General features: G+C 45.2%; 1 protein-coding gene across 1 annotated transcript in view; it reads right to left on the bottom strand.

The window, feature by feature from the left end:
• Positions 1 to 20,348, bottom strand: part of ARHGAP31 (Rho GTPase activating protein 31) — a 60,717-nt gene extending 40,369 nt beyond the window's left edge. The window contains exon 1 of the mRNA XM_071560465.1: positions 19,176 to 20,348. Within this exon, the coding sequence (XP_071416566.1) occupies positions 19,176 to 19,275 (100 nt within the window). The 5' untranslated portion in view covers positions 19,276 to 20,348. The remainder of the gene's footprint in view (positions 1 to 19,175) is intronic.
• Between the last annotated feature and the right edge of the window lie 5,371 nt (positions 20,349 to 25,719).

Raw genomic sequence — 25,719 nt, 5'->3', positions numbered from 1 at the left:
GTGTGTCTCTGTGTCTGCATGTCTGTGTCTGTGTCTATGTGTGTGGCAGTGTAGGGATGGGATGAACAGGCATGTCCTGCCCCAGACACCTCCTTGGATGCTGCCAGGACTGCTACGTTATTACCTGAGACCTTCCTGGCTACTGCCTGTTCCTTGGCCAGCACTGGATGCCCTGTGGGGTAGGGGCAGACAGCACTGCTGGCCATGCTGACCCATATTGTTCTCTGTAAGGCTGAAGGAGAGTCTGTGCAGAGCCCAGCAGGCTGTGCCTGAGCTCTAGGAAGTGCCCACAAAATATGTCTGCTGCTGTCACAGGGCAGTTCATGGGAGGGATGGGGAAAATCGGCTAAGAGTCAAGTACCAACCACAGGCCATCTTTCTCTGCTCCATCACAGGAAACACTTTCAGCCTGCACTGCCCAATAACAAATGCTTATCATTACTCCTCTGCCCACCCAAAGTGTTTGTACCAAGGGAGATCTCCAGGGCTTCCAGGACATTTGTCCTGCTCTCTCTCTCTGCTTTGCCTACAAACAGACTGCAAAATTTCAGTCATGGCCTCTCAGCTGTTCTGAAATAACAAGTTTGGTTTCAATCTGAAGTGCTTGAGCAGCACTGCTCTACTGCACTTCGCTGAGAGTCATTGCAGTAAGGATGTGATCCTATTTAGGAATGAGCTGAGGCTCTTCTTGCTGTCTGTTCTGCATCTCTCAGGTTCAGTGGATCTTTTCCTAACACGATACTTTTCCCACTGTTTATTAATAATTGATTTTCTTCAATAGAGCAACAAAGGGGCCTGGCCAAAGAGGAATTTTGCAGCAAGTCTCACAAAAACCGTATTTGTCTGCAGCTTGGTTTCATTTAAGGAAAGTCATTCTGTGATCAAGCGCTCTCAAAACAAAGTTTTGTCTCCAGGTCTCCAGAACCTTCCATTCAGACACTGTCATTGGAGCTTTCAACTTGAGCACTCCTCCGATCCATATCCAGCCTCACCAATAGTTTCTCAGCAGTCTGAGAAGAACAACCTACTTCCCTTGGAATGGATGATACCACCACCTTCAATGTCAACTGCAGCAAATTACAACAGTGCTACCCACTGTTGACAAATCCACCTGAAATTTGGTTTTATTGTTTTGTTACTCTTGACAGGAGTTCTTGTGTTCTGATGCATTCTTTGGGCTTCCCTGGAACTACTTTGTGGCTCACTCTGATGGTAACAGGGAAAGTGTGGATGTTGCAGGAGCACTTTCTTGCAGGGGAGATTTGCAAGTACTCACATCACACGGAAGTTGGTTTTGATCTGCTGTTTCACTAACGTAAGTCATAAGCCTCTTTATGGCTGGGAATACTTTTTGTATATGCAGAGCTAAAGTACTTCCATACCAGTTGGCAGAAGTATACCAGATTTATACTAGAATCACTGAGGTCAGAAGCTGGCCCGATGCCATGCAGGCTGTGCTTCTGGAGGAGCTCAATGGCAAAAGGTAGTGTGCTGAAATGGAGGCAAGGCTCAGAGTGCTGCAAGGTGCTGGAAAAACCTTTCAGATCACCAGTAACAAAATGAAGGCACCCCTTCTCCAACAGCATACAAATCTCTTATACTTCTTCTGTCCCACTGTGAGAGACCTTGTGTGCTGGAGCACTTAAAATGACACACAGGGTGACAGCAGCCACATGCTAGGGAGGATTTGTTGTACAACACACAGCCAAGAAGTATGCTCCTAACTGCATCCCTTGACTTGTACAGCCCTGCTCCATCCAGGTTTGCCACACTGCTCTGCACATTCCCTCCTACTCCACAGTTTTATACAGTGGAGGACAGCTAGACAGGGGACATTCAGTGTGGCCAGCTCTGCCTCTGGCCTATCTGAACAGAGTAGGAAAGGGGCTGCACGGAAACACATCAGTACACATGCATGAAGTGCTGACAGAGCTGTCAAGGTCTATAGACCAATGCCCTGGCCTCCTAGGCACAGGTGGTCCCTTATAGACTTAGAGACTGGTTTCATATGCAAGATTTGGGCCATCCCAGTTTCTAGGATGGCTCTGGGCAGAGACTGGAGTCAGTTGTATGAATATTATACATATTGCATGCCCCTTGGCCTGAAATACTGGGCATGATGGCATGATTCACCTGCATAGCCTGGTTCATAAACCCCTTGCTTTCACAGTGTGCAAACAGATATTTGCATGGATGATGTCTTGTTGGACTAGGGCTGGAAGCGGAGATGGCAAAGAGGGTGGGTGTACACAGGCAAGCTTGTCTTGTTCAGAGAAAACAGAGGAAATGTAGCAAAAGATAGTGGTGTTCTCAGAGAATCCACTTTTGAATCTGGCTTGTCTGACTATGACCTGAGACTCCTTTATAAATTACATCAGGAAGGCAACGTTGGCCAAAAGTACACAACAGCTCATCATAAAATGTGAAGAATATCTATTATGCGCTCAGCTAGTGACATTTTAAAGCCTGTAATTTTTTGCATCTGTAGTCTCCTGGCCTGTAGTATTTATGCTCCTTTCCCTTGGAGCCAAGCTAGAGACAGACTCAGATAAAAATCCTGCAGCTGAACACCCTGTATTTCAGGGAAATTGAACTCAGGCATATGTACTTCAAATTCAACTCTGAACAGAGCAATCTGAGAGGAATCAATTAAAAATGAACCGGGCTACAGACAGGCATCTTTATCTTCCACTTTGGCCAAGAGACAGCAGAGGCCAGTGCAAGAGCTCCAGAGTGTAATTCAAATGGGCTTTTGAGATATGCAAAACTCAAGTGCAATTCAAGTCTGCTTTGTAGGCCTGTATACCTTCAAAGACAGAAAACATAAGGTCTATTTCTTCTGATTGCAGGTTTTGTTGGAGAAATTTCTTAACTTCAATTTGGTAGCACTTGGGCAATCTCAGTCCTCTTTTACACAATAGCCTGGGCACTCCTGATTACAAAAGAAAAAGCATTGGAAAAATATTAATTCAGGAAACAGGAATGTTATAATCTTGCTAGCACAAAGGCAAAAGCCATTGTATGCATACAAATTTAGAAGCAGCAACAGCAGAATCTTTGAAGGAAAACAGCAGCGATTTTTATTATTGCCTTATATGAGTTCGGAATGTTGCAAAGTTAAACAAAGCAATTATAAGGCTGGGTATTTAAAAACACCTAATGTTTCACAGCCTTTTTTGACATGAATCAGGTATCCAAACATCTGGAGACTCCAAAATCTATCAGGAAACACAGACAGATGAGACACATCAAGAAGGAAGGTTCATGGCTGCCACTGGAGAGACAAGGAACAGCAGGAGATTCCTGCAGCTTCTTTTGGGTAAGAAATGTTAGTTCTCATGGATGTGTACACTAAACAAAAAGAGGAAGAAAAAGAGAGAGCTAAAAAAGGTTTTCGCAAGTCTCCCGCTGTTCTCTGTCTTTCTCACTTTGCTCTGATCTCTCTGTACATGTCACTGGCTGGCAGGATGAATACTTTCTGATTCATGATTTCATATTTAATTCTTTCTATATAAAAGGAATTTAAAGGAAATTATTACAAATGGTTTGGCCACACTGCATCAACTCACTGGAAACTATTTCACTATCCCTGATGTTTTCTTTCTTTTCCTCCTTTAAGAGAAAAGTTAGATGCTTTCCTAAACACTTTCCAGACTTGAACTATTCACAGATTGCATGAGGAAGGCAAACACAGCCCAGGCCTGGAAGAAAGACTCTCTCATACTGGTTGCCCCAGTAGCTTGGGGCATTGCAGGGACTGTCCTCGGCAGTGTTTCCTTTCAGAGAGCTGTTGCTGCATGAAAATGCTTTGGGTATAGCAATCCTGTGCTCATCCCACAGGCACTTCATGAAAGAGGCAACTGTTCCATGTTGGGAAGTCAGAGAAATCTCTGCCCAGCAGTGGCTGCTGGAGGCACCCTGATTAAAGCCCCATTGTTTTGTCCACTCCAGCTAAACCACTCCCTGATGAAGCCCCTGTCTGTCCAGTGGTTTGGGAAGAAGCAAATAAGTAAATACAGTCATTGCTGGGAATAACAAAGATTGGAGGAAGCAAGGAAAGAGGAAGCAACAAAAGAAAAAATCCTTTAATGCATTACATTTCTTCAACAGCATATGCCCAGGAGTTGTGTTTCTGGACTATGTTTCTTTTGTTTTTCTTACTGCTGGATCTTGCTGTACTAGGGGCTTTGAGACACTAACAAACACATTGCAAACACAAGAAGGGGTGTTGCAGGAAAAGGGCGTTGAGATCATACTTAATCAAACTTCCTTACATTTTGATAGCTACAGTGCTGCCATACAAGTCAATCATCTCTTTGCCTCTGCAGTTGTCTACAGACAACACAGCTGAGCCACCCACTTCAGGCCATGACCTGTATCCTGATGTTAGTACATGGCCAATGTGTTTCAGTGGGAAAAAATGCCAGGCTTAATTCATATCCTTGTACAGATCTATTTCAAAGGGGGAAGGACTGAATGATCCAAAAGCAAGAACTTGCTGGAGACTGTAAAATGAGAGTTTCGATTCCTAGCACAGGTTTCCAAAGAGAAGAAAGATGAGGCACTGCATCCTTCAGCAGGCAATGTAGCTGAGCTTATTTAAACATTAAGTATTGAATGTTTAACCAAGTGAGACAAAACTGCTCTTGCTCACATCCATAGACTTTGGAAGTGATCACAGACTAAAGATGATTTTAACATCAGTTAGGGACCAAAAGGGGAATGAAAAAATGTAGTTAGCTTATGAAAAAAAGCCTCACTCACAATGCAGTAACTCAACAGCATCTCCTTTAACTTTACAAAACCAGGCTTGCTACAAGGGCTGAAAGGAATCAGAAATTATTATTTCACCTCTTATCTTGTCTTGGTTTTGGATAAGAACCTGTAAGAGGAGTTTTGGATAACAAGAGTTGTTGGCACTGTGAGCATGTTCCTTTACTCCTGTCTATCCTTCAACTGTCTGTACCCAGAAAAGTCTCTCTTCATCTGCTCTACCCCTACTATCAAAGCTGCCAGGATTTCAAATTTTGTTCCCACCTACAGTCCTCTATCTTCTACCATCCATTAGCAGTCTCTCGTTCCAATACACTTAGTTTTTCTCTCAGACTAGTTTTTCCAACCTTCCCCTCCTCCATTTCAAGAATATTGGAATTTCCTCACATGCTTTTCTCCACTCCACCTTTGCCCTTATTCCCCATGCGTTTCCTCTCATGTCCTTTTCTGTTTCTCTGCCACACTTCTTCCCTCCCAGCTCTTTCTTTGGATGTGTTATCATTAGATTCTATCCATAAATTAAGATTGGGCCTGGTCCCAAAACCAGAAACAACTGAAGTTGCTGCCAATGACTTGTAAGGGGCAGTCCTATCCATGAGCCAGTAATGAACCAGGCCCCATAATGTGCAAAGAGAAAGCTTTGTTATTGCATAGTCTCCCTTCTAAATCAGAGACTATAAAATGGAGATTGCAGTCTTGCAGAAATTCTTTGTAACACCTTTTTTTTCCTGCTTGTTTTCTGGGGGGGTTGGTTTTGGTTGTGTTTGGTTTGGTTGGTTAGTTGGTTTTTTGCAAGAGTAGCAGAACTAAGGACAGCATCCTGGCCAAATTCCAGTTTAGTGTGATCTCTTGTGCTATTTCAGATACATGCTGCATTGTTTTTTCCATTTCCTAGCTCCAGAGGTTAGGTGGTAAATGGCTGACATGTTCTCTTAAACACTATAATGTCACGTATTGAGGCAGAGGCCTCATCAACTCAGAAGGAAGCAATAGCAACCTTCCACTCTGGGTATGTAATGCCACCCTGGTGATCCTCACACTTCCCTCTGAGGCTCTTGGTATGGGCGCTTGCCTGAGAGAGCCACGCTGGGTGAGCATGGTACTTTTCTCCTCTCACTGTCATCCAGTGTGACACTCCATAGCTGCAAGAGCCCACTTTTCAGTACTGGGTGATGAAAACAGCTATGACTCTTCACATTTAATAATAATATAAAGCAATAATAATATTGAGAACTTTGTACCAAAAAGAAGACAGTATCACCATCATTTAATCACTGAGCAGGGTAGGATGTGGAAAATTAAGGAGTGCCCAAAGGTCTCTCACTGAGTCAGGCAGTGGCAGGAGCAGAGCTTGCCATAGCCTGTGGCATGCCATCAATGTGACCCCTGCCACCTTCCTTATGCAATTCAAACTCCAATCTGAGCTACTCAGCCCCCTTTTGTGTATACACACAGGAATCCAAAGAGAAAAGCAAAATGTGTGTTTTTAAGCTGCCTACATCTATACCAGGTCACCAACCTAGATGCAGGATACAGGAAGCCAAGCTGAGGGTGTAAAATCTTATTTCTCATGTGAACACCCACATTCCCTTGTAGCCACCAGTACTGTCTCAGCACAGGGCATAGAGAGGATCGCCCTGTCCAGGGCACACATGGAGCTCTTCCCAATATTTCAGACAACTGTGTTGCTGGTAGCTTGCAAAAGCATTCAGCCAAAACTGCTGACACGTGTCAAATTCCCCAAGCAGCATTCCTGGCCCAGCCAAGTGAGTTTGAGGAGCCATCTGGCCAGGGACATGGAGCCCACGTGTCAGGGAGTGGCCTCTTGCTCCCCAGGCTGGGATAATTGAACATTGTTCAGCTGCTGAATCACTGCTCTGTTGGGTATCGGGCTTGTCTCGTAGGGACAGCTAATTAACATGCAAACTGCCAGGGGGAGGAGAGGGTCAGAGATGGACCTCACCCCTTTCTCTCTCCCATAATCAACAGGAGGATTTTGAGTCACCACAACTCCTCGAAGCCAGGAGGGCAGAATGGGTGGGGAAGGGGAGGCAAAGAGAGAAACCTCTTGAACACGTCCCATTCAAACACAAATAGAGGACGTCAAACATGGGAGAGGATTTTCCTGTCATAACATGGGAGTTTACTTGCAGTTGGTCCCTGGAAACTTGTGAGCAGCCCACAAAGCTGCTCAGAGATGTCAGCAGCACACAGTGCCATGCTTGCTGCCTTCTCTTCCTTGTCCCACATCTGCCAAGGTCCTGTTTTTCACCACCACAATCCAATCAAAATGCTGAAAGCACCACAGGGACATGACTGCACTGAATATCCCAATCTCCACACCGAAGTCACCATGAGATAGTAGCCCTACTGCCGTCAGGCTCTTTTTAAGGAGGCAGGAGTGGGGAAAGGGATAGAAATAGGGCACTTTAGAAGATAAAATATATTTCCTTAAGCACCAGAATTGATGTCAGGTGCACCTGCACTATTCCTTGAATCACAACTATACACAACTATCACAATCTTTTCATATCCTGCAAACATTTTCTGTTAAAAGGCAGAAATACATTTTTCTGATTTTTTCCATTCTCCTGAAAGAAAACATGCATGTGTCTTTCTCCTTTTTCTACCAATGCTCAATTACATTTGCTTCATAGATATATAACATTTGAGAGAAAAGTCTTGCTGTCACCCTTTGTCCATCTGCTAAATCCTTCCACCATCCCACAGTAAGTTCAAATCTGTAGCAAGAGACGCATGAAAAATCCCAAGGAGGGAACCACTATTAAGGTAGGGATAGGTCTCCAAAGAACTTAGGATCCAGAGACACAGTTCACATCTGTCTTTAATGCCCAAGAGCTAACATCAATAATTTAATGAGTGCCTTACATCCTGAAATATTTCACAAACTGCAAAAACAAGACTCACTCCACCCACCTCTAGGTTGGGAGGTGGCAACTCTTGAGCCAGGCAGAGAAACACTACGTGACAGTTTAGGACACAAGATAAAAAAACCAAATCCGAGCTCCAGCAGAAACTCCTTCTGTGAAGAAAAAAACACAGCACAGCATGTACATGTATAAAAAAGGCCCTATCATCTATTAAAAAAAAAAAAAATTAACCAGGGATTTTTTTAAAAGCACTGAAGTACTTTTTTTACCCTGTGCTCAAATTATTTCTCCAAATGATGCCAAGGCAGCAACTTGACTGAATCAATACTACACTTGCCATCTTCTGAATCACCCACTCCATTCTGTAGCAGTTTTTATTTTGGCCACTCCCATGCAAGCACTAACCAGACATAAACTTGCTTAAGGTGTAATTGCTGCAAGCGTGGCTTAAAGCTGAACAGCAGCACACTTACTGAGCTGCCATGCTGAGGAGCCTAAGTAGTATCCAGTTAATCTTCTCAAATCTCATTATTGCAGCAGAGTGACAGATGGGTATTTTAGCAGGCTAGAAATGAGGCCTAATTAGGACTACTAGCCCTTCTTTGTATTTATCACATCAGTTCCTCCCTGCCTCAAGCACGTTTTTGAGCAGCAACAGCGGGCTGCCTCTACCACCATGCTCTGCCTGCAACCTCGAGGACAGCAGGCATTGAGTCACCTGCACCCACCTGACCCAGAGACAGGGCTGCAGGAGGATCTCATTCCTCATCTAGGTTCGGCAAGTCTGGAGGGTGAGACCAAATTTAAGTTACTGGGATACAGAACTGAATTTCCTGACTCAGACCTGGTTTGTGGCTTTACGCAGTAAACCTTAGGTAGCAGTATGTAACTCAGTATCGAGTCAGGAGGGAATGATGGACTCAATGGATCAAAACCAGCTTTTCTCATTTCTGCTCCTAAGCCTGCCTTAGGCACAGACACTTGATGTATTGACTTTGGCAACATGTGCATACTGCCATTCTGGCAATAAAAGTTATGGAAATGGAGTGGGACAGAAGAGGATAAAAAAAACAACAAGTAGGGGGAACTGAAAACATTTGAGAGAAGGGAGAATCCTCCATACCTCCATACCCATTGTAACCCTGAGCCATCGCCTCAGGCCAAACTCCATGCTCTTTTTAGAGATTCCAGGACATTTGTTTTAATTTTTTTTCCTTTTTTTTTTTTCCTACATTCCTCCTTGTTGTACTTCTGGTTTCCAGTTGGGACTGGAATGGAGAGAACAGATTATAGAAGGAAGTCTGTTGCTCTATTTTTCTGGCTTGATTAGAAGCAGAAGATGCAATAAATCTCACAAGAGAGTTTGTTCTCATTTAGCCTCTTGTGTATCTGACACTGCCTGACCAGAGCAAGGGTAAGGAAAATGCAGTGCCAAGTGGAGCACACTGAGAAGATAAAAAGAGAAAGAGCAAAGTGGTGAAGCTGTTCCCCTCTCTGATTGTGCACAAGAAAAGAAAACAGTTCAGTACCACTGACAGCTTATTTATTTCACACAAATTGCAGCACAGATGCAAGGGCTCCAGGAGGAGGCTCACCCTGCCTGATCACACCTCTGAACCTCCTGAGGTGTGACTGCCACCACTAGCAGTGGCATCATAATGAGAGATGAATAGATAAACAAGCACTAGTTGCATGTGGAGCACATGGTTTTCCACATGCTGGATGGCCCTATTGTGCTGTCAAGCTGCCTGTCTGCAGCAGTACTGACAGTCATATTCACTGCTGAGATGGTAAATGCAGAATAAGAATACTATAAAAAAGATCCCAACTCAAATATTCAGATCCAGATACACACATACATAGACACACACACTCCCTTTTCACCCAGTGTTCTGTGTCTGCTAAATCAGCATTTTTTGATCAGCCAGCGACTAAAGATGGTGAGCTCAGGCACAGATATAGCCTAGATTTTCAGCCCTGCATGCCACCTGTGCAGAAAATTTGAGAGCACATTCAGCACCTCTGAGATAAAAAGGCAGTACCTGTATGCTGCTGTATTTACTGAAAACCAGAAGTGGTGTCCTTTAAATGAAACTTGTACTGGAGAATCTGACCTGGTCTCCTGTCTAATGCTCTTCAGGAAGTAAGTTACACAACTGCCTCCTGGCCATTTGAACACTCAATCCCTATGTTAGAGATGGAGGTATAACTCCTCTAACCATTTGTTCATGTGACACTATTTAATGACATTATAAAACCAAATACATGTTCCCAGATTGGAGAGAGCAAAGAGAGGCCATGAGATTTAAAGAGAGCTTTGCATTTGGTTTGGGGTTTATTTTTTTGTTCTTTCTTTAACTGTTCTGTGCTTTATAAAACTAAACAAAGCCTCCTGTTCCAGATGATAAATCTTCATGCTGCTCCTGGCCCCAGAGAGCACAGGAGATAATAGCATTTCCAAAGGCATTTAGTTAGCTGAGCCTTTGAGTGTGGAAGAGGGCAGTGAGTGGAGCTAGAGATAAATGGCTATGAAACCAACTCAGCTGCTCAGGGCATATTTCTAAGAGCAGCAGCCACAGCTGAGAATCCTGCAGAGGGATGCACATTTCCTCTCCCCTTGCTCAATTCCTGTGCTGGAGAATGGCTTGTAACCCAGCTGCCATAAAAGACACACAGTCCACAGTGCCTTCTTTGGGGGAGAGATGGGGGCTGGTACAGCCACCACTTGAGAAAGATGTGCTGCTTCAAAGCATTTTTTGTAGACTTTCTATTAAGCCAAAGCTCTACACAGCTTTCAGAAGATGCAGCATATCCATGTATTATATAAAGCATACATTAATTCATTTGAGCTGGCCAGCAGCAAAACAGCAGAAACCATTAAAGAACAAGGGCCCTTTATAAAAAGGCAACTCATTCTGAGCATTAACCAGGGCAGAAAGGATCCTTTACCTTCTCCCAGTTGCACTTTAGTTATTGACTGAATTTGCCAGTCTATGCTGGGATACCAAGGCAAATTTCTGGTAGTAACTGTATAGATTACTAAGAACATCAGCAAGAATTAGGAGGAGAGTTGCCAACAGGTTGAGGGGAGCAATCCTTCCCCCCTGCACTGTTGAGCCCACACCTGGAGTCCTGTGTTCAGCTCTGGGCTCCACAGTTCAAGAAGGACTTACTGGAGCAAGCCCAGCTCAGGGTCACAGAGATGATTAAGGGACTGGAGCACCTTGCATATGAAAAGGGGCTGGGATTCTTCAGCCTGGATAAGAGAAGGATCAGGAGTGATCTGTCATTGTGAATGAATACCTTGATGGGAGGGAAAGAAGAAAAGGAAGCCGGTCTCTTCTCAGTGGTGTCTACTGACAGAATAAGACACACAAAACCCATGAGACTCCATCTAAACACAATACTTTTTTACTGTGATGGTAATCACAGAGGTTGTGGAATCATCATCTGTGGAGATAGTCAAAACTCAGCTCGGCACAGTCCTGGGTAACTGGCTCAAGCTGACCCTGCTTGAGCAGATGTTTTAATGTAGGTATCTCAAGAAGTCCCTGCTCACTTCAGTAATTCTGTGATTCTGTAACATTTTCTACTGCTGTGAAGGTAACTCTTCCTATATGGACATTAACTCACCTAAGTCAGAGCCGTAACCCAGCCAACCTGACGTTCCTTGGAACTGGGTCTGTCACATACATCATCAGCTGCTGACACCAGGATGGAGGGAGGCTCTTTGAACTTAGGCCAGGCTGCTGTTCCCAAATGGAAATGTAGAGACTGAGGGAGAGGAACTGAAGGCAAGTGCAAAAACCATGAGTTTTGCTTTGCCCCCTTTGATGCCCTGTTAAAATCAAAAGGGCTGGGGTGAAAATGGGGCATGTAATCAAGTTGCAATGTCATGTTCAAGGAAGGAGGGTGAAACAGAGGAGGACTGGGACTTCCTTGTCTATTTCTGTGCCAAAGGCCTTGCAGCATTAGAGGCTGAACTCCTCACTTAGACAAGGATCTGGCACTTGAGTGAGAGTGAAGTTTAGTATTGGTGTCTTTAACTTCATTATATGTAAAGGCCAAACATCTGACAACATGCTAGGTTTTAAGCCCATGGTAAATCCTTTCATATCGGCAATGACACTGGTGCAGAAGATTAGAAAGACTGCTTGTGGTTTCAGATAAATATAATCTGTAGGTTTCCATGTCAAAGCTCTAAGTGTGTCTGGCACCTTGGTGGTGGTTCAGGACTGGAGGCAGATGCTAGTAGTTCTCCATCCTTTAATCACGCTCCAGATGAGAGATCTAGTCCAAGCCATGATGTGGGCAGTCCATCCAACAGCCACCTCACAGGCCCTTCAGAACGTGGCTGGGTATGCTGTTACTGACAGGCTGTTTTAATTTCCCTTATTACTGTTAAAGGAGAAACAATGGAACATAAATTTTTGGCACAACACTGACTGCCAGCAAATGTTGCTGTTGTAGAACTGCATCATCTCTGCAAAGCCTGAGTTACAGATGCAAGCTTTCTAGTATTTTGTTTGTGTCATGAGCTCTCCAGACTAGAACTAGGCCTACACAAAAACTTTGAATCCAAGAACCCCAGACCAATGAGGACCTCCTAGACTTGTTCATCACATGTAAATCAGCGTGTGTTGCACATCTACCCCATGCAGTGCCAGCATTTCATCCACCTTTGAAAGCTGTGATACCACAAGCAGTGAAGTTTGGTTCACTTCTTGGTTTCCGTGTTCAGATGAAATCAGTTGTTACCAACAAAGAGAAAACATTTGCTAAATCAAAATACATTTTCTAATCTAGAATCTGCAGACAAGACCTGATTCATGCTGTTCGCAGGGGGTGAGGGAGAAGGCAGGATCAAAGCGGGACTCAGTGCATGCAAACTGCCTCCCGTGGTGCTCAGGAAGGGAAATGTAAAGCAGGAGGCAACATGGAAGATCTCTCTGCTAATCGCACAGTGCTAGCGATGGAAAGTCAATACAGAACAAGGAGCTGAGCTCGCAATATGAATGTTAAATGGCAGTAACACTGTGCCACAAAGACGCAAAAAATCCAGCTCTCAGGAACTAGAAACAGATTGAGCAAGTAACACAACCATCATCCAAAACAAGGAGGAACAGCAGAGTAACAGAAGCAAACAGATGGCTTCTGCTCTCGTTGTTCCCAGTGTCTTTTTGCTCTCACTTGTTGCCATAGAGGCTGGTATCTGGAACTCAAAATGAAATGCTCCACTTGTGAGAACTGATGGAGGAAAAGCAAGATTTACATTATTAACAATTTCCCCCACACTATCCATTTTGGCCGCAGAGTTTCTCACTCTATCTGCTGGACGTGCCTTGGAAGATTCTGAAAGGCCAAGGAGCTGTCTCCCCCCCAAGCCCAGCCCATCTCCTTCACCTGCCAGTACATGTACTCTGTTCTCAGCGCCCCTCTGCCACAGATCTCCTTCAGTGTACAATAGTACAATATCACTTCTTTCGCCCTCAACCTTCAGAGCTGTCCCTTTTGCTCTTATAACAAAGGTGAGGGATGCAACCTGAAATATCCATACAGCCTGCATAACTATAGCCAGGAATAGATCCCACAGAGAGCAGGTCACGGGGCTTCTCAGCGTATCAGCACTGTGACAATGTAGAACAGACCACAGCAGCACATCACACAAAAAAAAAGAGGACTAATGCACTCCCAAGTCAGCCCAAGAGGCCAGTCTTGTCCTGTTCTCTTTCCAGCCCCTGTGCTGCTTCCTTCCTTGAATGGAGACAAGGGTTTGCATAGCCACAGAGTAAGGTAGGTCAGGGAAGAGATCTAGGTTGAAAGCAATTTGGCTACAGAAAAAGGTTTCTTTTCAGCTTGATCAGTTCTTGAGACAGAAATCCCCAGTGTCACAGTTTCTAATTTTGAGAGCGGGATGAATACAGTTCTTCATTCTTCTGGAGCAGATTAAATGAGCGTGTGGCATTTTCATTTTTCCAAGGGGATTTTAAATTAAAAAAAAAGGCCTTGTCTTTTTCTTCCACTTTGTTGTTAATGATCCTTTAGCAGTTTTCCCAGGACTTTCTGCATGCATTGCTAACCGAAAGCACCTACCCAAAAGTATGGGCATGTGTTCACTTCAAAATATCACCACAAGAAAAGCAGCTTAGAAGAATGTACTAAGGGAACAGAAATGCACCTTTGTATGGTATACACTTAGTTGTGCTATGGACTTGCAAGCACACTCCTGCTCATATCTGCATGCTCTTATCCCATAAACACATGCCGCTGCACATGCAAGCGCAAGAAAGGAAAGCCACACAAGCCAGAAAAGCTGCTTCACATCTGAGTAGCAGGTTTAATGATTGGCTCCAAAGGGATTCCGTTTTCAAAACAAACCACTTTTTTCCTTGAGTGACAGGTCTTTTTATCCATTCAAGTACGGACAACACAGCTTCAGCATGAAATTCAAAACATCAAAATCAGGCACAAGATAGTGTGGTTAACAGGCTGCACCACAACAGGCAAACAGTATCCAATGTGACCTTTCCTTTGTACAAAGCACGTTACTGCTGAATTATTGTTACCAGTTTCCCTCAGAAGTACCTGCCTATCCTACAGAAAGGTCTTTACCTACTGCAATTCTCAAAAGCATTTAACATCCTGTTTGTGGAGCTAGTACTACCATGGTTTTGGAGACCACTAGCTCTAAATGAAAGCTTTCCTTATTCTTTCATTCAAATGTAGTTGTGACAAGGCAGAAGCAGTCATTGCACAACCACACAGCATAGAAGACTATCATAAAGGCTAGCCATATTGTTGTCTCCTTTGCCATACTACAGTCCAGGGACTTGTAAGGGTTTCCTCACATGCTTCTCTGTGCTACATTTGCAGACAACAGCTCCCTTTCCCTCCCCAGCCTCAGGGAATGCTGCTGGTTTGCCTTGCTCTCAACCACGGCATGAAGAAGCCTCAAGTGGGGATCACAAGGGAATTGGTAGCTACAAAGCTCCTCAAGTGAGCAACCCTTTTTCTAAAGCAAAAAACAAACAAGGCCAATAAGCAGCATAAGATGAAGAGCTAGAAAGTGCTTTGGGTGCTACAGGCTCAGGATGAGACTCATTGAGGGAGCTGTGGGGAGTGTGGGAGGGGGTTGAGAGGAAAAGCTGAGCTCATTGCATCCCAACCAGACAACATAAGGCAGGAAACAGATGTGGAAGAAACCACAGAGGGATATAGCAACAGCAGAATTAATTCTCCAGAAAAAAGGGGAATCTCAGACACATAGAGCTGACCTGAACCCTAAGAACAAGGCATTGAATCTGAGACCTGGATTTTTACAGTCCTGGTATCATCTCCTAGCCCAGCATCTGGACACCATCATACTAAAAAATGAAGGAAACAATTTAGCCTCTTTCCACTTGACTCAAAGCAAATGAAGCAAAGGTAGGTCTGGATCAGGAGCAGTTTTTATGCAAAAGACTGGACTATCTTTTACCAGCACAATCCAAGCTTCATAGATGCTGTGTATATTTCCACTCTAAAAAGTGGAACTTTTACCTTGTTGTGTATTTGAAATCCCAATCTGAATCTCACACAGTTAAAAGCACTGGGAGTATTAAACTCCATTTTTACTTAGTCTGTCTAACAGCTTTGACTCTTACAACAACCACCTCTTAGAACATTTCTGTGATATAACAAGAAGCAAGTCTGCTCTCTGTGACTGTTTTCTTAGGCAGTTCAGACTGTCCTGCCCCAACTAAAGACAGTGCACAGCTCTCCTGGTCCATGTGCCACTAGAAAATTATACTGTTGTTATTATAGGAACTGAGGGCCTGACATGCAGCTCCAATTGACTTCAGTAGGGGCACACTGCATTTTTCTCCTTGGAAACCAAGCTGGTTATCAAGAGGCCAAAACATAATTCTAATGTTAATCCTTCTAGGATATTTTCTGTTAGCCTCATTGCACTTGTACACTTCAATAAAGTTTGACACAGGAAGAGGGCATTAGCATTAACTTCTTTCTGCATTGGTGCCTATCTATGTCCAAAACCTGGGCACAGACACTGTTTTCTAGTGAAGCTCTGATATTCCAAAAGATCACTTGTCTTTGTGTGTGGATTCGGTGCTGGTAGCAACACAAGAGGGACTATGTGAAATCAGACAACTTTTACTCACTGGTATTGCCAGCCATCATGCCTCCATGTCCTATGTGAGCTTGGCCTCAGACACACTGCTAGTTAAGTAATTGTTTGATAATTCTAGCAGGGAGGAAGTAGAGTTGATGTTTCCCAAATTTCTAACCCTCTTACCATGAGAAGGACTTGAAAACAAAACTCAGATGCACACTGAAGTTTCAGAAAATGGAAAATGACAAGGAACCCAGCACTGATTTTTATTTTATGTTGTGGTTTTTGTGGCCTGAGTCATGAATTTAAATTCTTGCAAGCACTGATAGCAGTCTGCCCCCATAAGGAGCGTGACCAGTGTCTGTATAAAAGCTGCTGGCAGGAAAAGGCCAAGCAGGGTCAAATGCGGTAGTGACAGGAACTGACTTGAAACACAGTAAATTTAACACATCTGAGATTCTAACCAGCCATGAGACAGCAACATCTGTCCATCACCACTGACCTGTGCCAGATCTAAAGAATCGACTTAGAGCTAAAGGCTTTGTATCACATTTCTGTCTCCTGAGCTACCCCACTGTACCTGCTAAAGTCTTTTCATTTGCCCATTTTTAGATACTCTGTAATTCTGTCACAGCTTTTATTGTATAATCATAAATTTCTTTCTAACAGAGGCTTAGGTACATGTGTCTGGTAAGGGAGACAGCAGGATCTTCAGCTGTCTCTGAAGTGGGCCATAGCAAGTTATTAAACAGTTAAACGAGCGGAGAGGAAATGCTGATACCTTAAGTAGAATATAATTCTCTCCACTGGAATTTGGCAACGACACAGGGACTAAGGTCCTTGCAAAAAGCACAAGCTGCTCTTCAACAACCACAAGCATGTAGAGACTCAAGTTGTGCCTCTCCTGCACAAAGCAACACACAAGTAGTGCAGCACCCCCTAACTGTAAAGGCCATGTACTAATCCAGAGGGGGAAAAAGCCAGGCTGAATTGTCTATGCTAACCTTGGCCATCCCCTGTGCTACCTATGCCACACCAGCAAAGCAGGTGTATGAATCCCTTTGCCTGTGCAAGACCAGTCACACAAAACAGCCCTGCAAGATGGTGTAAAGCTTACCTGAGCATGAAAGTACAATCAATATGACTCATGTCCTGCCTGTCTTACAGGCTCTTCTTTTCCAGTTAACCTTTCTGGGTACATTTTTCAGAAAACTCCACAACAAAATGTTTTCTGGACAGCAGTCAAAGTGCTCTCCTGCTCTCATTACTTCCAGATACCACAAACAGTTTTACAACTTCATAGATTCGTAGCAGGGAACCAGCTGAGCCTGCATCCTACCAGTTAAACATATAGTACTGTCTAAAGCAAAAAAAGTTACTGCTTTATGTCTCTACAAAAGTTGCTGCTTGCAGGAACACTGACTTGTCAATGAAAATAATTTTTAGCAGGACAATTCAACTGTCCCCAAATCAGCCATCTCTCATACTCTAAATGTGCTTCTAATTTGGTATAGTTGCAAGTTTGTGATGTCCTGATGACATCTGAACCCTCCTTTTTTCCCCAAGACATCACTTTGGCATATTTGGTCACATTCCTATTGATTCCGAGAGCCTTTCTAGCAACAAAATTAGTATTTCTTATACTTCAATTTCTTCTCCCCCATCCTGATAAATAGAAAGGTACCAATCTAACTTACACCCTTCCCAATAAACCTGGATCCCACCTCACTGGGCAATGGGATGTGCTGTTTAACAAACTGCAGTACTGCATTAAGGGAAAGGGGCTTCTTATTCTCCCCCACTGCTCCTCAGCAAAAGAGACATAAGCAGGTTGGAACTGTGAACCATCCCAGAAATGTGACCTGAGACAATGTCCTTCTATCCAGTGCTCAAAAAAACTATTAAAAAAACCCCTATGAGATTTTGGGTAATAGACTTAGCTCTTCTAGCTGAATTTCTACTGCAGTAACTATGTTTCTCCCTTTAAAATTTCCCATACTGCTTCAAAAGAATATACTGCCTGTGCCTGCCTTCATTGGGTTGTTTTCCAGGGTTCCTATAAACAGCTGCAAATAGTTCTTCCACCACACCAGTTCATGTTAGCACTGGATGGCATTTATCTCTCTGCGCCTCATACTGGCTGGCAAAGGGACATCAGTTCATTAAGTATGTTATTTTTGCTCTTTCAATTCAAATATCATTAAGGTCTATGTAAGTTAAAAAATATGGTATCTGTTATGGACAATCCACAATGAAATTGAATGACTGGTTTTCCCCCATTTATAAGTAAATGCACATATATAACATTTCATCCCAGTGTTGTATCTACTGCTTTCTTCACTGTGGAAAGGACTACTGTTATGTAGTCCATGCCTCTGCCAGTGAGGTTCCACACTGTACTTCATCAGCCATGCTCATCAGCAAATGAAAGACCTGATTGTACAGCCCTGACTGTACAAAGCTGACATTGCTGCTGGAAGTCGGGGTTTTTTGGTCAGAGTAACTTGACATTGGTAAAAGTTAGTTAATTCAAACTGGAATCTGGATCATAATGTGAACATTGCGCATGGTAACAGGCATGTATTTATTTATTCCTCTTGCTAAATTTCAGGTCTTTCTGCCTGCCAAACCCACAACTGCTTCTCTCGTCATCCCACCCACTTTCAGAAAAATCATTCTGCTCTTTCCCTCAAGGATTGACCATTTGAAATTCAGGACCCTCTGATTGTATTGGTGTTACCTTCTGCCTGAGCTACTGTGTTCTTATCCAGTACGTGGGGCACGGAGGTCAGGGGGAGGAGGAGAGAAAGATAACAGGCAGGGTAGTGAACATGTTAGCTCAGCTGTCCCCTACACCACACATCCTACTCTACCCCTTACCCCAAGTCTCTGTCCTGTCTCCATCCAGCAGTAAAAGGACAACATGGGAACTCTACTGGAGTCCAGTCCCTCCCCACAGTCCTGAAAAATTCTATTCTCAGGGACTTCAGGAGGATTTTGAAGTCCTGGAGGAGGCAATATTAAGCATAGTTCAGATTTCCAAACCTGACTCCCTATAAGCCTGCTACTCTACCACCGCCAGGCAGATGGGAGAGGACATCACAACCTAAGTCTGGCTGCATCTGTACATGCTTAGGCAGCCCAAGAGCCCTAGCCCAGTCCTTTCCCCACACATAGTGCTACTCATGCAAGGGTCATGCACACGCATCACCAAAGCAATCTTCCGATCATTCATTCATTGTGAGTAATGGGACAGTGAGTCCACTTCCCAGGGATAAACCAGCTCCAGGTTGTCTAACCCTTAGCCTTTGGAAAGGTCTGGTTTGCAGTCTTGCCAGTAAAAAAAGGGAGACACACACTCTGCTTCTCTGCAACCATAGTGAGAATAAAGAAGCATTTACCATCCTGCCCAGAGCTCTCGAGATACTCCGTCAGGTCGCAGCCGAATGCGCTCGCAGTTCCCTTCCTCTTGAGTTTCTGTTTGGCTCCCTTGTTCTTCATGAGGTTAGTCCCAAAAGAGGTTCGCCTCCCCTCCTGCCTTGCCCCCCTCCCCCCAACCTCACGCTGGGTGACAAAAATCTTGCTCTTCTCCTCAGACCACCGCCCGTGTCCCGCTCCTGGGGAGCAACATCGGGGGTCCTGTATAGCGTCCAGCCAGAGAAGTAAACATTAATCCCCACCAGATGTTGGGCTGCTCCTGTGGCAGAGGAAGGTTAGGGCGAGAAGAGGCTCCACAGCCAGCAGCAGCAGCGATCATAGCCTGAGCCCGGAAGGGTTCTCATCAGAGGGAAGTGGGTGGTGGATGGGTGCCTGCATCAGAGCTGGCAAGTTGGGCGCAGGAGATGGTTGGGGGACACCTTTCCCTCAGCGCAGTCCCGAGACCCTCCACAGGCACCTTCTGGGGCTCGTCAGTCGCGCTGTCGCCACTTCCAGCAGTAAACGTCCCAGTCTGGTCGTCCTCCTCTTGGCTTTCGCAGGAGACTGGAAGTTCAAACGGACTAATGAAAAGGGACTGGGGAAGAGTCTGCAAAAGGCTCCTCTTTGGCTCCCCCCCTTCCCCTCCTCCTGCCTTTGGACAGTTAGAGGAATGAGAAACCAGCTTCCTGTCCTGACTCCCGCTCACTCGGTTCTCTCCTTTCCCCCGTTTTACAAATCCTAGGATTATCCAGCTCAAAAAAATGCTGAAAGGAAGTTAGCTGAGGAGGGGGGCGGAGGACGGTTTTTGGCAGTAAAATGTGTGTGTATGCAGGAGAGGCTGGGGGAAGGCAGGGAGAGGAGTTGGGGGACAGGAATGGGGATCTGGGAAGAGGGAAAACTTGCCCTGACAGGCAACAGATAACGGACTGGCTGAGAGGAAATCCCTGCGAGCGGAGACGCAGCCTGTGGAGCGCTCAGACGCTTCCTGTCCTCCCAGCGCTCAGCTCTGCAAAGGCCCGAGGAGGGTCCAGCAAGGAGGAGAGACCAGGAGCCTGTGCAGTAAATCTCTGCCTCTATTCATCCAGTCCTTCATCACAAGGCGCCTTCCTGCCCTCAAATACGACTCTGTCACTTCAGGATTTTCCTTCCTCTACAAAGGTGCAGGCTGGAGCTACTGAAGTGCAAGAAGGGGGCAGAAAGTTGTGAAACTAAAGGAGGGGGGAGGAGGGAAACCTTCAGCTCCCTCCTCCCCAGCAAGCAGAAACAGATGCTGTCCGGGCATCTAAGTTAACATACTTTTGAGTCAGCTCCTAAAAAAGGCTCCGCTTCACCAACAAAGGGGTTTAGATAAGGAGCTGAAATGACTCAGTAGCAGCAAGAAGGGAAACAGGATAGGTCTGCCTTTGGGCCCTGAGTCTTGTCCATGTCATCTCCCTTCTCTCCCTCACAGAACACTCTTCTAGTCCAGTTTTCAGTACATGCTCATAAAGACCAGTCACTCGCACTTACTCCATATTTTTTATCCTGGAAACTCAGACCTTTTTACAGGGCTGGGTATGCCCACCAGCATACCTAGGGAGGCAAAATTAACTCTGCTAAGCCTCCACTGACCCCTTTTGCTCTGTGCCAAATGTTGCTGTATGAGTCTGGGTGGAAAAATAAACAAACAAATGAAAAACAGGAAATTGCAGATTTTCACCAAAAATCAGACCAAAGACAAGGAGAGTAATTTTGGTTCAAAGTAAAACTGGTCAGGAAACAGGGCAAAGGACTGCCTTAGCCCACTTCCCTCCACAATCCTGGTCTCTGCACCCCCACATATCAGAAAGACTCCATTTCCTCCCACAGACCTCTACAAACTCGCTACTTCACCCCTTTATTTTGAGAGTCATTTTTCAGAAAAATCAAGTCTCTCTCTGTGATTTGATCACTGCCAAAATTCATTCAAGTTTTGCCTGTTGATACGGTGACATTTTTTTCTTTAGACATGTTGGATGTTATCACTTCATACAAAAGAAAAAACATGGAGAGTCCTAGTGAAGGACCTTGCACAATTACAACTCCTATTATGCAGTTTATCACTGCAATTATCATAATTATCCCCATTTTACAGCTTGCTGGCTGACAGGTTGAGGGAAAAATTATTTGCAGAAAGTATCATAGAGATGTCTGGCCTGTCATCTCCCTGTCCTCTACTTCCGCAACCAGGCTACAGAGGAAAACTTAGCTCTCACCACCAGACCAGTGGTTGTTCTCAGGAACCCTCAGTCCTCATGAAACACTTAAAACTTCCTTGAATTTATTCTGGACTTCTCACAGCACCTTGATGTTGAGTCAGCACATAGGATCCCTCCCTGTACCGGCGTGCCACCAAAGCCATCGCGTGCCACAGCGCATCCTGCCTGCCTGCCAAAGGGCAAACTTCAGACAAGTTGGACAGACAACAGGATGCTCAGACCTGGATGTCTTGCCAGGCCATCCTCCTGCTGCAGGTCACTGGCTGCCTTCGGTAGGAAGATAAAGCCCTCTCCTTGCCCTCTCATGGAGGAGGCATGTCCTCCTGCACATGCCAGGCCTCTTCTGCATGGCTAAGTCCCAGCACCGGACCAGCAGTGGGAAAACAGGTTCACCATGGTGAGGAACCACACCATCTTCTTTGAAATCCTGAACTCCCCTCTGCAGACCCCTTCCTCAATGAACCAAATAGGATGTTTAACCTCACTGTGCTGGTCTTCTCCATTGCTCTATATCAGGTGGAGGTCACATCACTAACAGGGTCTGTCTGTGTCCACAGCCTTCACCTGAGCCTGCTGCCTGGTGATCCACTGAACCACAGTCCTGCCCCACCTCCACTCCCTCCCTCATCTTAGATACGGTTTCTCCATTCCTCCCTTACAAGTTTATCCAAACAGGATGTCTTCAAAAGAGCATGGTTTGAGTTGAAAACAAATACATTCAATAAATAAAATTAACCCCTGCATGTATAGAGCTTCCTCATGTCATCAGCGAGGGAGCTATGGCCTCAGGGGCAGTGGGGAGAATCCCATGCAGTACGGAACCCCTCCCCTCCCTTGCACAGCCCTGATCCAAAGTCCACAAGCCCAGAGCATGGGGACTCAGCAGCACTGCTGTGTCAGTCCAACACCCTCACCCCTTGGTATTTCTTAGAGGCCAGTAGGCATTTTCAGCTGGAAGCACCATTTCTTGGAGTCAGCTCTGTGGCAATTGTCCACAGCCGCCGAGTGAGGTGCCATCTTTGGAAGCCATGGCAGTGGGTCCTGCTGGTTGATGAACAATGCAGAAATTGAGTGCTGCTCTCTGATTTTGGTTGTCTGAGGACTGTGCTCTGCTGCTCTGACCTGAGCCAGGAACCTGGACTATGACTACCCAGAGACAGGCTGCAGAACCCACCAGCAGCCATTGCCACCCAGGTACTGCAAGCGGGAAAGGAGAGAGACTGCCATCGTTATGACAAGAAAAACAGTTTTGAAGCACAAGTAGAGAAGAGGAGCTAGAAATAGAAGGGAATATTCTCAGTTTATTCACAGGGGCTGTCTCATGCATTGTAGATTTGCTGCCCTGCTGCCTCGTGCTGATGCCCACATCTTCTTTCCCATGGAGGGAAGAGAGAGATGGAGAAAGGAAACAGCATGGCAAGCAGGGCAAAATAGATGTGTGCTGCAGCAAGTGAAAGAAGACATGAGGAGCTTGAGGAGAGCTCTTGCCAGGCAAGCTGGTCTACGGGGGTGGCTTTCCCTGTGCCAGGATGAGGTTCAGCGAGAGGACAGAGGGGAGGTCACTGTGGGATTGCCTAGGGATCCCATGGCCAGGAGGAGGAGGAGAAGGAGGAGGAGGAGAAGGTCAGGCAAGGTGAGCGGGAGCCAAACAAGAGAGGCCTTACAAACAAAGCACTTCGTATCGGAGCCTGAAATCAGTGCTGAGCCAAGGGATTTTTTTGAGGGAATGGGGCGATGTTCTCCTCCAGAGAAGAAAAACATACGAAGCCTGGATTTGCGCAACCCAGGAGGCAGGGCAGGTCTCTGCGCTAGTTTAAGAGAGCAGGGCTAAGGAGTAAGCCAGTGTCCCTCCCGGAAAAGCTTTCACAGACAAGATCAGGCAAAGCCAGAGAGGAAAAGTGCTCAGGTAAGAAGTACAGAAAGCAAGACAGAGTTCAAAGATGAAACAGCTGGAAAAGAAGGGGAAATGTCTATCCCTCAAAAAAAAATAGGAAAAGAAAAAAGTGAGTCTGCAGAATAAGAGCAACACCAAGCAAAGCCCAAGCTCTAGTAGCATCCATCTCTCTGTAGGGATTTCTTCCTCGTCCCTGCCACCATAAGCACAGTGTGATGGCCAGCTACCCCACAGCCCAAATGTGGAAGACATGGCCCATGACATTTAATGTAATTCTTTCCCTTTAAACCTGTAAATGTAGGTCAGGACTTTTAAGTTAGTCACAGAGGCCTCCCTGTCAGCAAGAGCCACAGGTTCACGCAGGAAGGTGTGGCAGCTCCCCACATCGCTTCACTGCTGATCGGCGGTGCCTCACCCACCCTTCAGCTTGAGAACGGATGTGGTAAGGCAGTGTCGTGTGTGAATGAGCACAGTATGGATAACTACTTTACAGTTCTCTCGGTTCTCACAGATGAGGTATCGGTGACACCCAAACAGTCAGAGCCTGAGGAACAGCTTTATCTGTTAGGTCTAAGTCATTCTTCCCCTTCTGAGAGTTGGGGGCTGCAGTGGAGGTGTTGCACAGGCTATTTCTGGGCATCATCTCTCCCCTCCCTGCTGCATTTCCTTCATTGTGTTTGAGCTCTTTCCTATCTGTGGCCTCTGAATCTCCACCGATCTGCCAGGCGCCACTCAGCACAGAAGAGGGGGCGTGGAAGACCCAGGGAGGGGGAGATCTGAGCCCCTAAAAATAGCCCTGCCAAGTACGTCTGTTTCCCTGATACAGACAGTTCATTGTTAGACTCTGACACGGCAGTTCACCCTCCCTCCCCACCCCTCAGCATACTCTCTTTCCTCTCCTGTCCCTCTCCAGCCCAGTTTCCTGTCTACTCCCATGTCTGTGGCCAAAGCAGGAGTGTATTGTGAAGCCAAAGGCTGGCATGAAGGCTGTTGTTTTTCTGAGCACATTTTGGACTGCAGACTATGGTGTTGACCTTTGTCACAGGGCATCTACCACTCTTGGTTCCTAATTTCACCCATTCCCACACAAGCCCTGTCTTCTCAGCTCTTACCTCCCTTTCGGCCTTCCAGAGGACCCTCTTGACCGACATCATGACATACCTCACTCTGTGTGTCCTGCCCTGTGCAAGTCTTTTTTTAGCCACTTCCCACATACAGCACTTCACTTACAAATGAAGGAGGCACCTCACATATGTTACCAACTGTCCTTGCTTCTGGCTGCCTGCCCACCACATGGCAGTGTAACCAGAACCCTTTGCCCACAAGGTTCTGGTTATGAGCCAGCATGATGGTGTGGTATCAGTCATGTTGTAGAAGGCAACCAGAAGAGAACAAACAGAACACCCCTTCTATCAGGAAGGTACTTTACTCTCTCTTTGCTGGTTAGGGCACAGGACAAGGATATTCAGCCAGAGGTTCAGAGGTAGTCACTGACATATTGGACATAGACATGTGTTTACAGAATCACAGAATATTATGAGTTGGCTACCTCCTTGATTATTGTGCCAGTTGAAATGAAGTCTAAGGTACATAAGACATGTAAAGGTGGTGCTTAGGGACATGGTTTAGTGGTAGACTTGGTAGTCCTTCATTAATGATTGGACTTTGTGACCTTAAAGGTCTTTTCCAATCCAAAGGATTCTATGATTCTAAGTAGCCTAAAACTGCATGATATTCAGTACTGACCATACACAGCACAACTACAAAACATGCAAATATATTTTTAGCCAGATTGCCTTCTTGCACTGTTCACAGTCGTTTCAGAGATGTCTTGCATGCAGAAAACAAGATGAGGAATATACCTTCATTCCCTTTCTCAGAGCACAAACTCATCTGAACTGTGATGTTTGCCTAATCCTGTGTTTGTCCAGCATCTAATTCTAATTCTTGACTAGGAACTCCAATTGTTTGTAATTTAAACAACATAAAGACCATTATGTTTTTCTGTGTAAAACTTTATTGAAAGCTCAATAATATATGATAGTATTACGAAGCAAATATTCAAAGGAAAACAATCTATCAACAAATCACACTGCTAATAAAAGATTCCTTCATCTCAGAGGATGTTCTGAATCTTCTCCAAGCATCTCATCAACAAGACCACCTATTTGGTGAGTCAAGAAGACCTCAAACCTCACATGATGAAGCCATTCCAAACTCACAGAGGCCTTTTCAAGAGCATCCTGCCAGCAATTTTTAGAATAACATGGAAGAGACAGCTGGCAACTCTATGCTGAGTACAAAAAAGGTAACTTTTCATAGAGAGAGGTGATTTCTTTAACACATTGCCTTACTGCAAATAACAACAATAAGGATTTCCACCAAACCAGGAAATGT

This window comes from Pithys albifrons, chromosome 1, assembly GCF_047495875.1.
Source record: "Pithys albifrons albifrons isolate INPA30051 chromosome 1, PitAlb_v1, whole genome shotgun sequence".
Classification (NCBI taxonomy): Eukaryota; Metazoa; Chordata; class Aves; order Passeriformes; family Thamnophilidae; genus Pithys; species Pithys albifrons.
Note: the sequence above shows the minus strand (reverse complement) of the source record. Positions and strands in the feature narration are given on the sequence as shown.